At 48.2% G+C, this 13464-nt stretch overlaps 1 protein-coding gene, 1 long non-coding RNA gene and 1 pseudogene across 42 annotated transcripts in view; 1 reads left to right on the top strand and 2 right to left on the bottom strand.

Moving 5' to 3' along the window:
- Positions 1–13390, bottom strand: part of LOC146397111 (uncharacterized) — a 19446-nt gene extending 6056 nt beyond the window's left edge. The window contains exons 1-2 of the long non-coding RNA XR_014827049.1: positions 13162–13390; positions 6626–6701 (exon numbers count right to left, since the gene is read on the bottom strand). This is a non-coding gene — a long non-coding RNA (uncharacterized LOC146397111). The remainder of the gene's footprint in view (positions 1–6625; positions 6702–13161) is intronic.
- LOC100513313 (putative uncharacterized protein ZNRD1-AS1) lies at positions 3732–4741 on the bottom strand (annotated as a pseudogene).
- Positions 12869–13464, top strand: part of ATE1 (arginyltransferase 1) — a 244120-nt gene continuing 243524 nt past the window's right edge. For 36 of the 41 annotated variants that reach the window (XR_014827025.1, XR_014827014.1, XR_014827028.1 and 33 more), the window contains exon 1: positions 13301–13464. Coding sequence is in view for 16 of the 41 variants with exons in the window: in XM_013983817.3 (XP_013839271.2) it covers positions 13359–13464 (106 nt within the window). In the remaining 25 variants the exon portion in view is untranslated. Of the gene's footprint in view, positions 12983–13300 lie in introns of those variants that run through there. The other 5 variants (XM_084995701.1, XM_084995697.1, XM_021073568.2 and 2 more) reach the window with 1 other exon arrangement.

The raw sequence follows: 13464 nt of genomic DNA, 5'->3' as shown, positions 1-13464 counted from the left end.
TCTGGATCCCGGCCCTGTCATCCCTTCTCCGTATCCAGCACTTTCCCTTCAACCATGCTCATCTCTCATCTTAAAAAAATTACCGTGACCCTTCTCAAGTCACTGTCCCATCTCCTTTTCAAGGAGGCATCACTTGCTGTCTCCCGGTCAGTCTTCAAACCACACTGCGTGGCGCCTCCCTTCCCGCCATCCCACCCAGGCTCCCTTACGCTGAATGTTCTGGGAGCCCTTTCCAAATGGTAAAGCCAATGGATGAGTGCTGCGCACGCAACGCTGGAAAATTTACTTTTCGAAAACTAAGCTCCTTTTGTCTGAAGCCTTCCCTGGTGCCCCTTCTGCCACCTTAAGCTCCTGATTTCTGTTACATCTGCATCCTGAACATTCCCCCAAGTTTATTCAACTAACTCCTCTGAAAAGCTAGAGATGCTCATAACCATGGCTTATTGCACAGCATGTGGGCTGTTTTCTTTTTGGGGGGGGGTTCTTTTTCTTTTTAGGGCCACATCTGTGGCATATAGAGGTTCTCAGGCTAGGGGGTGAATCAGAGCTATAGCTGCTGGTCTACACCACAGCCACAGCAACTCGGGATCTGAGCCCCATCTGCGACCTACACCTCAGCTCACAGCAACGCCGAATCCTTAACCCACTGAGCGAGGCCAGGGATTGAACCCGCAACCTCATGGATACTAGTTGGATTTGTTTCCACTACGCCACAACGGGAACTCTTGTTTTAAACATGCATAAAAGAGCCCCAGTTTGTTTTCCCTCTAATCCCTGTGTGGATACTTTTACTACTTTATTTTCTCAGAAGAAACCTAGGATTTCTTTTCTCTTTTACCCCCACAGCCTCAACCTTAATCGGGCATGAATTCCCATCTGGACCCTAGATGCTGTCCATCTTGCCAGGTTTGCAGCCACAGACACTCACCTGGCGCCCCCCACTTCCTGTCTGTCCTTCAGATCTCCTCCACGGCTTTCAAACCACTTGTCAGTTTCTCAGGGAGGTCCCCACTGCCTTCGAACTTTGAAACTCTGCTCTTCCGTGATGTTCAAAACCTCGTGGGCTCAGCCTTTTGTCTACGTCCCCAGGCTCACTTTCTCCTCTCTGAAATCTCGCCATCTCTCATTTTGGTTAAACAGCCTTATTGAGATACCTTTTACATACCATACTATTCACCCATTTAAAGTGCATAATTCTTGTTTTTCACTTTGTTGCCAGGGTTGTGGAACCATCACCACCATCTAATTTTTAGAACGTTTTCGTCCCCCAACCTGTAGCCAGGAGCAGCCACTTACTGCCCCCCGCCCCCCACCCCCTCAGCCCTAACCAACCACTAACCTGTCTTTCCAGTCATCCATCTTCATAAAGTTCCTTCTCTGGACATTTCACATAAATGGAGTCACACACCATGTGGCCCTGACTTTTAAATTTTTTAAGCATGTGTCTTTAGTGCTGCTTTTCTCATTCATCTGCTTTCACACTCTCTTCATTAAGAAGCTTAGACTGGTTACCTTTTGCAAACCAAGGTGGCAAAACTGTTACTTTGCATTTAGTACCTTTCTGTAATTACTTGAGGTTTTGAACCCTGTACCTTTTCATTATTTAAAAAAGAATTATCAGGAGTTCCCGTCGTGGTGCAGTGGAAACCAATCCGACAGGGAACCATGAGGTTGTGTGTCCAATCCCTGGCCTCGCTCAGTGGGTTAAGGATCTGGTGTTGCTGTGACTATTGTGTTGGCCAGCAGCTACAGCTCCGATTAGACCCCTAGTTGGGAACCTCCATATGCCGCAGGTACAGCCCTCAAAAAAGACAACAAAATAATAAAAAAATAAATAAAAATTATCAGTAGAAGTTATTTGGATGGGGAGACTATGGGCCACTTTTACTTCTTAAAACCTCTGAATGGGGGGGGGACCACAAATATTTTCTCTCTTAAAAGTCAAACTCCGAGTTCCCATGTGGCTCAGTGGGTTAAGTCTGGCATTGTCACTGCCGTGGCTTCGGTCATTGCTGTGGCGTGGGTTCGTTCCATTCCTGGCCCGGGAACTGTGGGGGTGGCCAAGAAAAAAAAAAAGTCAGACTAATGTAACGTCCCCAAAGCTTCTTTTTCTCTAGGACTTTGTGTTTTAACAGCCCCTGTGTTTACCCCAGTTAGTCTGTGCTCCTTGCACTGCTTGTTGGCACACCTTTACGGTGGAAGTCCCCCACTGGGACTGGAACTAAAAGAAGGCTGTGCCTCATTTCTGTGCTGCTGCTGGCTGGCAGGAGGCAGGCGTCAGTGTTGAGTTTCTCCTGCTGCTCTGCCTCGGGCCCCACGTTCCCCATATATTGCCACCCTGCTCTCTGGTCCATATTCTCAGTAGCGTTTGTTAACCTACAGAATGAGACATAGGCTTTGTTTTCTTTTATTATTCTCTTCCCCAAATAGACGGTAAACCCCTTGAGGGGCTACGTCCTAAAGTCCTGGATCCCAGGCAGGGCTTAGGGCTTAGGCCAAGCTACATGATATCCCATTACATTTTAGGTGCCCTGGAGAATACACGACAATGTGTTATCTGCATAGTAATTCTAACAGCCTCTTATACTCTGTCGGTAGCGAAGGAGCCAGGGCTCTTTGTCTAGATCAACTCGAGCTGTGGAATTGCAGTTTTCTTTCTTCTTTTGCTTCTTAGGGCCACACCACAGCATATGGAAGTTCCTAGACTAGGGGTCCAATCAGAGCTGTAGCTGCCAGCCTACACCACAGCCACAGCAATGCCAGATCTGAGCCACATCTGCAACCTACACCACAGCTCACGGCAATGCCAGATCATTAACCCACTGAGCGAGGCCAGGGACCAAACCTGAGTCCTCATGGATACTAGTTAGGTTCATTACCACAGAGCCATGATGGGAACTCCTTTTTTTCTTTTTCTTTTTGGCTATGCTCTTAGCATGCAGAAGTTCCCAGACCAGGGATGGAGCCCAAGCCACAGGAGTGACCATGCTGAATCCTTAACTGCTAGGCCACCAAGGAACTTCAAGTTTCTTTGTTCATATGAAAATATTGGTTCTTGTGAGCAGTGTTCACATAAAAGAACCAATGAACAGTAGAGACAGACTTTTTAGAGGCTTGGAGAGATAGATTAAAAAAAATAGCTGCAGGTGTTTTTGAGAGAGTCAGTGTCTCTCCCCTTGAGTGTGGGCTGATCTTGGTGACTCGTTGATCAACAGACTGTGGCAGAAGTAATGGTATGGGACTCTCGAGGCTAGGTCACAAGAAGCCTTGTAGCATGACAGGCCTCTCGGAGCCCTGAGTCACCATGTATAAACCCAACTGCCACGTGGCCCTGAAACCACATGGAGAGGGGAGAGCGGGAAAGGGAGCAGCTAGGCTCAGCCTCCAACCATCCCTACCAAGCCATCGTGGACCCTAGGGACCAGCCCAGACATCACCCGAATGTCCCCAAGCAGTTCCAGTGGTACTGTGTGGGGCAGAAAATTTGCCCAGCTGATCCCCGCCTGGATCCCAGATACAGAATTGTGAGAGAAAATAAAATGGTGGTGGTTTTAATTCCCCAAGTTTTGGGTTAGTTAAACAGCGAAAACACTTGGGAGTGCTGCGCTTGTGGGTTTTTTCTTCCAACGTGATGCACTTCCAAACAGTATTAGGGAGGTAGGGTTTTAAGGCATCGACATCTAGGAAGGTAGCCTAGCCTAATGAGGAGCTACGATAATCTAGAAAATAATTTAAACGTTACCTTTTTCTAGTTGCCTTCTCAAAAAAGGTGGTACTCTTCGGGGTGGTTTTTCAACTTTATCCTCTTTTATTGACTTTTCCATCAGAACAGTCACTTCTTTAAGTGCTTCCTGGGAAGGCTGGACAATTGGATAGGCTGGGACCCATTCAAATTCTTTTACCTCCCCTTTCCCTGCCGGAGATTTCAGGAAATGGGGGGAGGCTGGGGTAGAGAGCTTCTGAGTCCTCCTTGACTGCTTCTTTGCTCCCTGAGTTCTCTCCCTCATCATTTGATCTCAATGTCCCTCTGTCTGTCTCTTTGCCCAGGCCACCCTGTGCGTTTTGGTCTCAGTGTGTGCGTTTTCTGGCTCTTTCCAGTGTGTTCATGCTTCCCCAGGGTTAGTACTTTGGGGGGAAGTATTTCACTTGGGATCTTCTGAGAGAGTGGTTGATACTTGTGGTCTTTGAGGCCCACTAGCTCGTTCTGCTCTGTGTACGTGTTTATCCGGTTCAGCTCCCTCTCAGGCACTAGATAGTACCGTTTTTTTCGCATCTTCTGCTTTTTCACTCTGTGGTCTCTTTTCCTCCATCTTAATTTCCCATTTTGGAATCATTTTGTATGCGCCTGCTGCTTCCAGCATCACGTCCTGGCAGTGTTGATGGTGGCATGCCTCTGCTTGGGCAACGCAGAGAGCAAAAGACACGGCCTTCAGTTTATGAAGTCTTTCCTTCTCCTGTTGAATCTTTTGGGCTAACAGTTTCCTCATGTCTGAAGCATGGACACCACCTAAACTCTTGTCAAAGGGAAGTATTAGAACTCTTTAAGTTGGCCGTCTTTTATTACAAATATAGTCCAAGGCACAGATCTCCAGCGGGTATCAGCTCTGCCTGGCACTCTGACACCGTGTCCGGGTAGGGTCTCAACGGTTTCCCGTCTTCTTCACAAGACCGCCAGCCCCTGCTTTTCCTCCTAGGTGAAGATTGTGCCTTAGATACTCACGAGAAAGCAGAAGCAGTCACAGAAACACCCCCCTGCACGACCCCAGACTCTGCCTTTCCGTCTTTACCCCGGAGACAGTGCCGCTTCGCCTGCCGAGCAAAAGCCGGTTCTTCCTCCTGCGCTTGTTGAGCTTCAAGACCCGCAAGTTACAGTGATCAGACTCCCTCTCCTGCTTCAAAATTTCCCGTCTGCCGGATCACTGCATTGGCATCAAAGTACGCTTCCGTATATATCATCTTGAAACAAAAAAGGAAAACTCTTCCTTTGCTGCACCTCCCTTTTGCACCCCCTTCACAGTGACCCCCCACTTTCTGATCTCACATTTCCCCCTCTGTCTTCTTCAGTTCGCCTTCCATCCCCTGCCACTTGTCTGAGGCTGCTCTCATCCAGGTCACCAGCGGTTTCATTTCTGTCCCTGTCACATTTCTCGGCAGCCCTCTACAGCGTGCTCCTTGAAAATGCTTTCATTTTTCCCGGCTTCCAAGATCTGTGACTATCTTGGACCCCCCCCATGCTACTTCAGCCCTGAGTGTCCCCAAGGGACTGGAGAGCCCCTAGTTCACTTCCTGCCTCCTGGCCACCTCCCCACCTGCTTTGCCAGTTATCTTGAAATGGAATGTAGGAAAACCGTTGCAGAGGAGGTGTCGGTTAGGTTAGAGCTCGGTCACATTCAGGCTGTCCTGGGACAAGAAGAGTCCCGATCATTCAACAATGGATGCCGGGGGGGTGGGGGATGAGTGAGACGAGGAGGTGGGGGCTGCCCGTGCGCCTCAACCTCAGGCCCAGAGACCGCCGCCTCCACTCGACTTTTCCTCCAAAGTGTTTCTGGCCGGTTCCCCTTCTCAATCCTGTCACTGCCAACTCCAAAATGCCCCACCCCCAGGGTAGCAGCCTGTACCTGGCTTCCCCGAATTTCTGCTCTCCCTCTGTCCCCAGCTCCACTGACACGTCGCACAGAAGCCAGAGTGATCTTTGCGTTACCTACATCCACGCACACCATCACTTTCCTGCGTACAAACCTGGGATAGTGTCCTACTGCTTTTAGGAGAAAACCCCAAATTCCAGCTGTGGCTTCAGTAATCTGACTCCTGACCACCTCTCCAAACAAGTTTCTCAGGCCGACTGCCTCTCCCTTTGCTGTAGCCACACTGACTTTTTTTTTTTTTTTTTTTTTTTTTTTTTGGTCTTTTTGCCTTTTCTAGGGCCACTCCCATGTTATATGGAAGTTCTCAGGCTAGGGGTTGAATCAGAGCTATAGCCGCCGGCCTACACCACAGCCACAGCAACACCAGATCCGAACTGCATCTGCAACCTGCACCACAGCTCATGGCAACTCCGGATCCTTAACCCACTGAGCAAGACCAGGGATCGAACCCAAAACCTCTTGGTTCCTAATCGGATTTGTTAACCACCGAGCCACTACGGGAATTCCCACACTGCCTTCTTCTGTTCCTCAAAAACCATATTCTCTTTCCCATGTGCGTATTTTCCTGTGTTCTTCCTTCATGTGCCTCCAAACACACAAGATAGCAGCTCTGACGTTGGCGCTTGTGTACAGTTTTTAGGCTTTTAAGAGTGGCTTCCTCAGGCCTTCCACGTACTCATTCAAATAACATCCCGTCCTCTCATGACACGTCTCACAGTCCATGGTAACCACTTGTTTCATGTCTGCGTCCATCACTAGACTAAGCCTTCTGAGAGCACGGGTGGTGTTTATTTTGTTCCGTGCTGTCCAGCCGGCACCACCGATGCTCAGAGAACCAACGCTCAGTGAACCAAACGCTGAACTAAACAGTATAAGCAAAGCAAGGCTCCCCTGAAATACGTAGGTCCTTTTACCTGGCTGATACTCTTTTTATGATTCTACTACTGGCTCTCAAGTTCAAGGTGAATATATTTCCTCACCTTAATCTTCTTTTCTATTGGGGACAGGGGACCAACTGCAATGCAGGGATCTTGACTATCTTTGGCCCAGGCTGACCTAGAAAAGCAAAGAGAGAAATTATGCTAGGATTTGGAGAAAGGTCTTAGGAAACGTGCTCTGGTGTGAATGCTAGTAGGGAGCTGGTTTGGGACTCACTTTTCATATGTAGCAAAGGACATATTTCTGTGTATCAATAGGCAGGTCTACAATACCTTTAACTTCTCTCTCTCCTGGAATCAAGGAAGGCGTGGCTCTGATAAAAGTGCAAAGAACCAGATTGTGTTTGAGGCTGAAACTATCAGCAGCACATGAATTTAACACGGGAGAGGGGAGCCTAGGCTCCTATTTCAAATCCCACAAATAACTGATGGTAGAACAAAGAACTTGGGAGTTCCCGTCGTGGCGCAGTGGTGAATGAATCCGACTAGGAACCATGAGGTTGCGGGTTTGATCCCTGGCCTTGTTCAGTGGGTTAAGGATCCGGCGTTGCCGTGAGCTGTGGTGTAGGTTGCAGACGCGGCTCGGATCCCGCGTTGCTGTGGCTCTGGTGTAGGCCAGTGGCTACAGCTCCAATTCTACTCCTAGCCTGGAAACCTCCATATGCCACAAGAGCAGCCCAAGAAATGGCAAAAAGATTAAAAAAAAAAAAAAAAAAAAGAATAAAGAACTTAACTTTGATGAGAAAATAATTTTCCAAAGTTGTTATGTCCATTTTAAATTCAGTTATATATAAAGTGATTAACAGTAAGTTTAATTTGTAAGTTATTTCCAATAATAGCCATCTATGTTTCCTATTATTATTATTTCTAATAATAGCCATCATTATTCCTATGAAAGGTTTAGATAGGATAATAATTTGACAGCAAGAAAGTTTTTTTGTTTTTTTTTTACTTTAACACAGAAAAACAACACAGAAGCTTGTCACTTAAGATAGAACACTGTCAGAGTTACCGCTGTGGTGGAATGGAATCAGCAGCGTCTCTGCAGTGCCAGGACGCAGGTTCAATCCCCAGCCCAGCATAGTGGGTTAAAAGATCCATGGAGCTTCCGTCGTGGCTCAGTGGAAACGAATCTGACTAGTATCCATGAGGATGCAGGTTTGATCCCGGGCCTCACTCAGTGGGTTAAGGATTCGGTGTTGCTGTGAGCTGTGGTGTAGGTCACAGACTCAGCTCAGATCTGGCGTTGCTGTGATTGTGGCCTAGGCCAGTAGCTATAGCTCTGACTGGACCCTTAGCCTGGGAACCTCCATATGCTGCAGGTGCATCCCTAAAATGACAAACAAACAAACAAAGATCTAGCATTGCTGCAGCTGTGGCACAGGTCAAAATGTGGTTCAGATCTGATCCCTGGCCTGGAAAGTCCATATGCCGCTGGACAGCCAAAAAAAAACCCCCAAAAACAAAGCACTGTCACATTTAGGCACATCCCCAAGACCTTTTCTTTCTTTCTTTTTTTTTTTTTTTTTTTTTTTTGTCTTTTTGCCATTTCTTGGGCCGCTCCCGTGGCACATGGAGGTTCCCAGGCTAGGGGTCTAATCGGAGCTATAACTGCTGGCCTACACCACAGCCACAGCAACGTGGGATCCGAGCCGCGTCTGCAACCTACACCACAGCTCACGGCAACACCGGATCCTTAATCCACTGAGCAAGGCCAGGGATCGAACCTGCAACCTCATGGCTCCTAGTCGGATTCGTTAACCACTGCACCATGACGGGAACTCCAAGACCTCTGATTTCTTAACACTATCAGTTAGCAAAGAGGTTCTGTGTTTAGCAACCTGGGTTGTAAATACTGTCTCTCTGACTTAGCAAAAGAGCAGGATTTTATAACATGGGTCTGGGAAATAGCAAAACTCTACTTGCTATTTAGGGAAAGCTAATTTCTTGAAGACTCATATTTCTGCTTTCATATTTGTCTTATCTAAGCAGTTCTTATATTTATTTCCATAGCAGCATTTACAGAGTTTGTCATCCTCTAGATATTGTACTAAGAACTCCAGTGGATTCTTTTACATAATCTCCCAAACAGCCATCTGAGGTCAGTTCTCATGGGCCATCTCATGGCAAAGTGAACTGAGGTCAAGAGATGTTCACTGACTCGGCAAAGATCCCACAGGTTGGTTTCAGAAGCAGGATAAGTGCCTGTGTGACTCCAGAGCACATAATTTCCTTTCCTGTGGCTAAACCCACCCAGATGAGTAAACATTCTCCTGCCTTCACACAAAATCTAAGGCCAGCAATACTTACTGTTCATCTGTGCTCAGATCCCACCATTCTGTCACCAAAGGAGGGTGTGAGGGTGGGGTCTATACTGCCAGCTGGTGCTTCCTCAGCCCCCCGCTGCACCCTCTTCCCAGAGCACCCCTGGCTACTTTTTTTTTTGCTTTTTTAGGGCCGCACTCATGGCATATGGAGGTTCCCAGGCTAGGGGTTGAATCGGAGCTACAGCTGCCAGCCTACGCTATAGCCACAAAAATGTGGGATCCGAGCCAGGTCTGTGAGCTACACCACAGCTCATGGCAACACCGGGTCCTTCATCCACTGAGCTGGGCCAGGGAGCGAACCCACAACCTTATGGTTCCTAGTTGGGTTCGTTAACCACTGAGCCATGATGGCAACTCCCACCCTGCCTAAGTTGTTATTATTATTTTGAATGATTTTTTTTTTTTGTCAGATCAATTAAGATTTTGAAAAATTAAAAAATCTGATTTTATCTCCATTTACTCCTCCTCTTTTTAGTTTATTCCTTTCTTTGCATAGCTCTGAGTTTCTGACCTCTTTCCTTCCTTCCTTTCTTTTTTGACTTTTTTAGGGCTACACCCTCTGCATATGGAGGTGCCTAGTTAGAGCTGCAGCTGCTGGCCTATGCCACAGCCACAGCAATGCAGCATCCAAGCCGCATCTGTGACCTACACCACAGCTCACGGCAATGCTGGATCCTTAACCCACTGAGCGAGGCCGGGGATCAAACCTGAGTTCTCACGGACACTAGTCAGGTTCGATACGGCTGAGCCACAATGGAACCTCCCTGACCTATTTTCTTTCACTATGAAGAATTTCTTTAACATTTCTGGCATATCAGGTCTATTAGTGACCAATTCCCTCCATTTTTGTCTGAGAAAGTCTTTTACTTTTGAAGGGTAATTTTGCTGGACACAGAATTCTAGGTTGGCTTTTTCTTTCTTTCAATACTTTATTTATTTATTTATTTTTAAATTTTTATTTATTTTTTGTTGTTGTTGTTGCTATTTCTTGGCCCGCTCCCGCGGCATATGGAGGTTCCCAGGCTAGGGGTCGAATCGGAGCTGTAGCCACCAGCCTACGCCAGAGCCACAGCAACGTGGGATCCGAGCCACATCTGCAACCTACACCACAGCTCACGGCAACGCCGGATCGTTAACCCACTGAGCAAGGGCAGGAACCGAACCCGCAACCTTATGGTTCCTAGTTGGATTCGTTAACCACTGCGCCACGACGGGAACTCCCTCTTTCAATACTTTAAATATTTCACTTCCCTTTCTTTTTGCTTGCATGGTTTCTAAGGTACGATGGGTGTAAGTCTTATCCTTGCTCCTCTATAGCTAAGGGCTTTCTCCCTCCCTCTCGCTGGCTTTTTTTCAAGATTTTTTTCTTTGGTTTTCTGCAGTTTGGATATGATATGCCTAACATGCTAACTTTCTGGCATTTATTCTGCTTGCTTAAAAAAAGTTTGGTTTTCTTGTCATACCAGCTACGTTTTAGGTGCTCGGTAGGCGCATGTGGCTAGTGGTGAACAAGGCAGAGAGCACAAGCCTAGACAGTGGCGGGAAGGGGTCCAGGCGGAGGCTTCTTAGTGGTGAGTAGCCACAGTGGGAAGCATCTTCTAGGACTCTACTGCCACCAGCACCCGAGACCTCTGGTGCTCCCCCGCCTCCCTGCCTTTGCTCAAAGCACTTCTCCTTCCCCCGGCTTAGCTCGGTAGCCACTCACTTTCTTCAGAAGGAAAGAGGAACACATTTCACCTCAAGAAACATGGCCTATGGCCATGCAGATTCCTTCGCACGAGTGCCTAGTACTGAGTCTCACTCTTCAGCTTTGCAGACTTAGTTTCACATTCAGTTACATACACTATGTTAATGAGACCAGACACGCTAGTCTGCCAGCATTTTATTCTGCCAAGTAGGCAAATTTAAAAAAAGACAACTGTTTATTGCTGGCAATTTCATTTTCACTTCTAAGAGTGCCTTCTTCCAACGCTCCCCTCCAAAAGGGGGAAGCTAAATGAAGCTTTGGGAGTTCCTGTTGTGGCCCAGCTGAAATGAATCTGACTAGTATCCACGAGGACGCAGGTTTGATCCCTAGTGGGTTAAGGATCCAGCATTGCTGTGAGCTGTGATGTAGGTTGCAGGTGCGGCTCAGACCTGGTGTTGCTGTGGCTGTGGTGGAGGCCGGCGGCTACAGCTCCAATTCAACCCCTAGCCTGGGAACCTCCATATGCTAAGGGTGCGGCCCTAAAAAGACAAAAAAAAAAGCTTTGCATTTTTTTTTTTTTTAATTTGGGCCTGGAAGATGAATACTTTGTCTCTAATCCTCAGTGAAATAATCTAGCAACCATTGCCTTATGTACATCTAAACCTAGTATGCTGATCTCTCCTCTTCAATTAATTTTATCAACTCCCCCCCCATTTGAATTTTACTAGTTGTATGATCTTGGGCAAGTCATATGGCCTCTCTGGTCTTTGTTTCCTATGTTGTGAAGTTGCTGTAGGGTTAAATGAGTTAAAACACACGCCTATGACTTTGGACATTCTCATTGTTCAAGGTGGTATATCCTGAAGTGTTCTGGCTGAGGACTAGGGCTTGGGATAAGGGTGGGGCTTCAATAGGACGGAAGTGAAATGGGACAAGACTAGAAGAAAAGACTGAAAGGACTCCCGACCTCCTACTATGCCCTGAGCATGGCAGTCTGCTCTGTTTCATCAGTCCTTATTTCCATTCAAAATGAGAGTCTGTCCAGGAAAGGATTAGAAATAGTCAAATCTGCCATAATGAACAAAATGGATGAGATCTGTCTTAAGAACATGGATACTGTGATCTAAAAAGAAACCTTTAAATTAAATCTATGGAGTGGGAGGGGCTGACTAAGCCTAGAGTGACTCTGAAAACCTCCTTCATGCTACAGAGCCTTAGGTTCCGTCCCGTTGTGGGAGGCACAAGTGATGCTTTAGCAATACAACAGGTCACTCCACTACCAAGAAACCACTTAACTAGGCACATATACAGCATAGTGGACTCTGCAGTCAAGAATGTTGAAACTGACATCCAAAGTTTACCTGATTCTCCAAATTTCATGATTTTACCTTTTAAAACATTGTAAGAAGATAAATAACTTTATTATTGACTTGGAAAAATAAAAGGACAGACAGACTTAAATTATCTGTTCATGCAGAGTTAAAAATTAAGGAACATTACCTTGGTGGAAATACTCATTTTTATATTTTGCTCCAGACTAATGCTCTTTAAGAAATCCCCTTTAAAATAGTGGTTGCGAATTGGAGCCATTTGGGCTGAACTCAGCTTATATAAGTGTTGTGTTTGGCCTGTACAGTTAAAATTTCTTTTAAAGTTAACACTTAGAAATTGTACAAAAAACAAAGCAAAACCACAACAAAAAACACAACAACAAACCTTTATTTCCAGGTCCTTTAAGTTATAGGATATGGTGGCACTGGGCTTATAGGGCACAAAGCAGCGACTGGCTCTGACCGTGGTTTCCTTTAAAAGTAGTGTTCAGTTCACCTACTCTGCCATTCACAGAATGCCTGCGTGTGTACTTGAACCGATGGGACATTTAAGCCAGTGCTTGCTGGTCGGGAAGAAGCTAGAACTGGCTACAGACATCATGGTCAGGGACGGTCTGAGATGTTAATTTTTAAACTTAGATTTGCAGGATCTAGAGATAGAGTGATCACACCCTCTGTGCCTCCGTTCCCTTATCTGCAAAATGGGGATGACAACCGCGCGGTCGTAGGAAGGACTGGTGATGGAGTAACGCAGAGAGCTGCCTCGATCTCGGGGCCCAAGGGCACGGCTACGATCCACGCTAATCCTGCGAGGCCCGCGGACCCCCACACGGACGGGCCAGAGGTACAGGGGCGCACCGCGCGGGGCCTCGCCCTCCACTCCTCCCCGCCGCGGGCCCCCGCGCTCCGCCGGGGTCGCCCCGGGGGCGCCGAGAGGCGTGGCCGGCCCGCGCGGACCTGGCGGCGGCCATGGCCTCGGTGGTGGAGTACAAGGGACTCAAGGCCGGCTACCACTGCGGCTACTGCGACTCCGAGGAGGGCAAGGCGTCCTGCGGTGAGTGGTCCCGTCCACCCGGCTGGCGCGGCCGCCTCGCATCCAAACCCTCGCATCGCCCGCTGCGGGCCAGGCCCTCCCGGGGCAGCACGCAGGCCCTGCTCCCCAACCCCCGCTTCCCTTTCTCACTCGTTTCTTCCCGCACCCGTTGCCCCTGACGCTCCGTCTCTCGGTCTTACCCTCACCGAAGATGGCGGTCCGTTTCGGGAAGGAGCGGAAATAGCAGAACGCTGCCCTCGATCAAGATGGCGCGGGCGGCGTCAGCGCCGAGGGGCTCCCGGCGAGGCCCGGCCTGCGGGCGCCCGGGCGGCGCGATGCATTGTGGGGTGGCGGCGGCGGCGACGTCGGGCTGGGCAGCGTTTGGAGGGTCGGGGCCATGGCTTCCTGGGCCCGGCTTTCGCCGAGCATCGTGGAATATTTCGAGGGCGAGGACTTCTACCGCTGCGGCTATTGCAAGAACGAGACAGGCAGCCGCTCCAATG

This window comes from Sus scrofa, chromosome 14 (genome assembly GCF_054392235.1).
Source record: "Sus scrofa isolate SSC_HxYL_T2T_F1_AM1 chromosome 14, Sscrofa_HxYL_maternal_Yorkshire_Landrace_v2.0, whole genome shotgun sequence".
Lineage (NCBI taxonomy): Eukaryota > Metazoa > Chordata > Mammalia > Artiodactyla > Suidae > Sus > Sus scrofa.
Note: the sequence above shows the minus strand (reverse complement) of the source record. Positions and strands in the feature narration are given on the sequence as shown.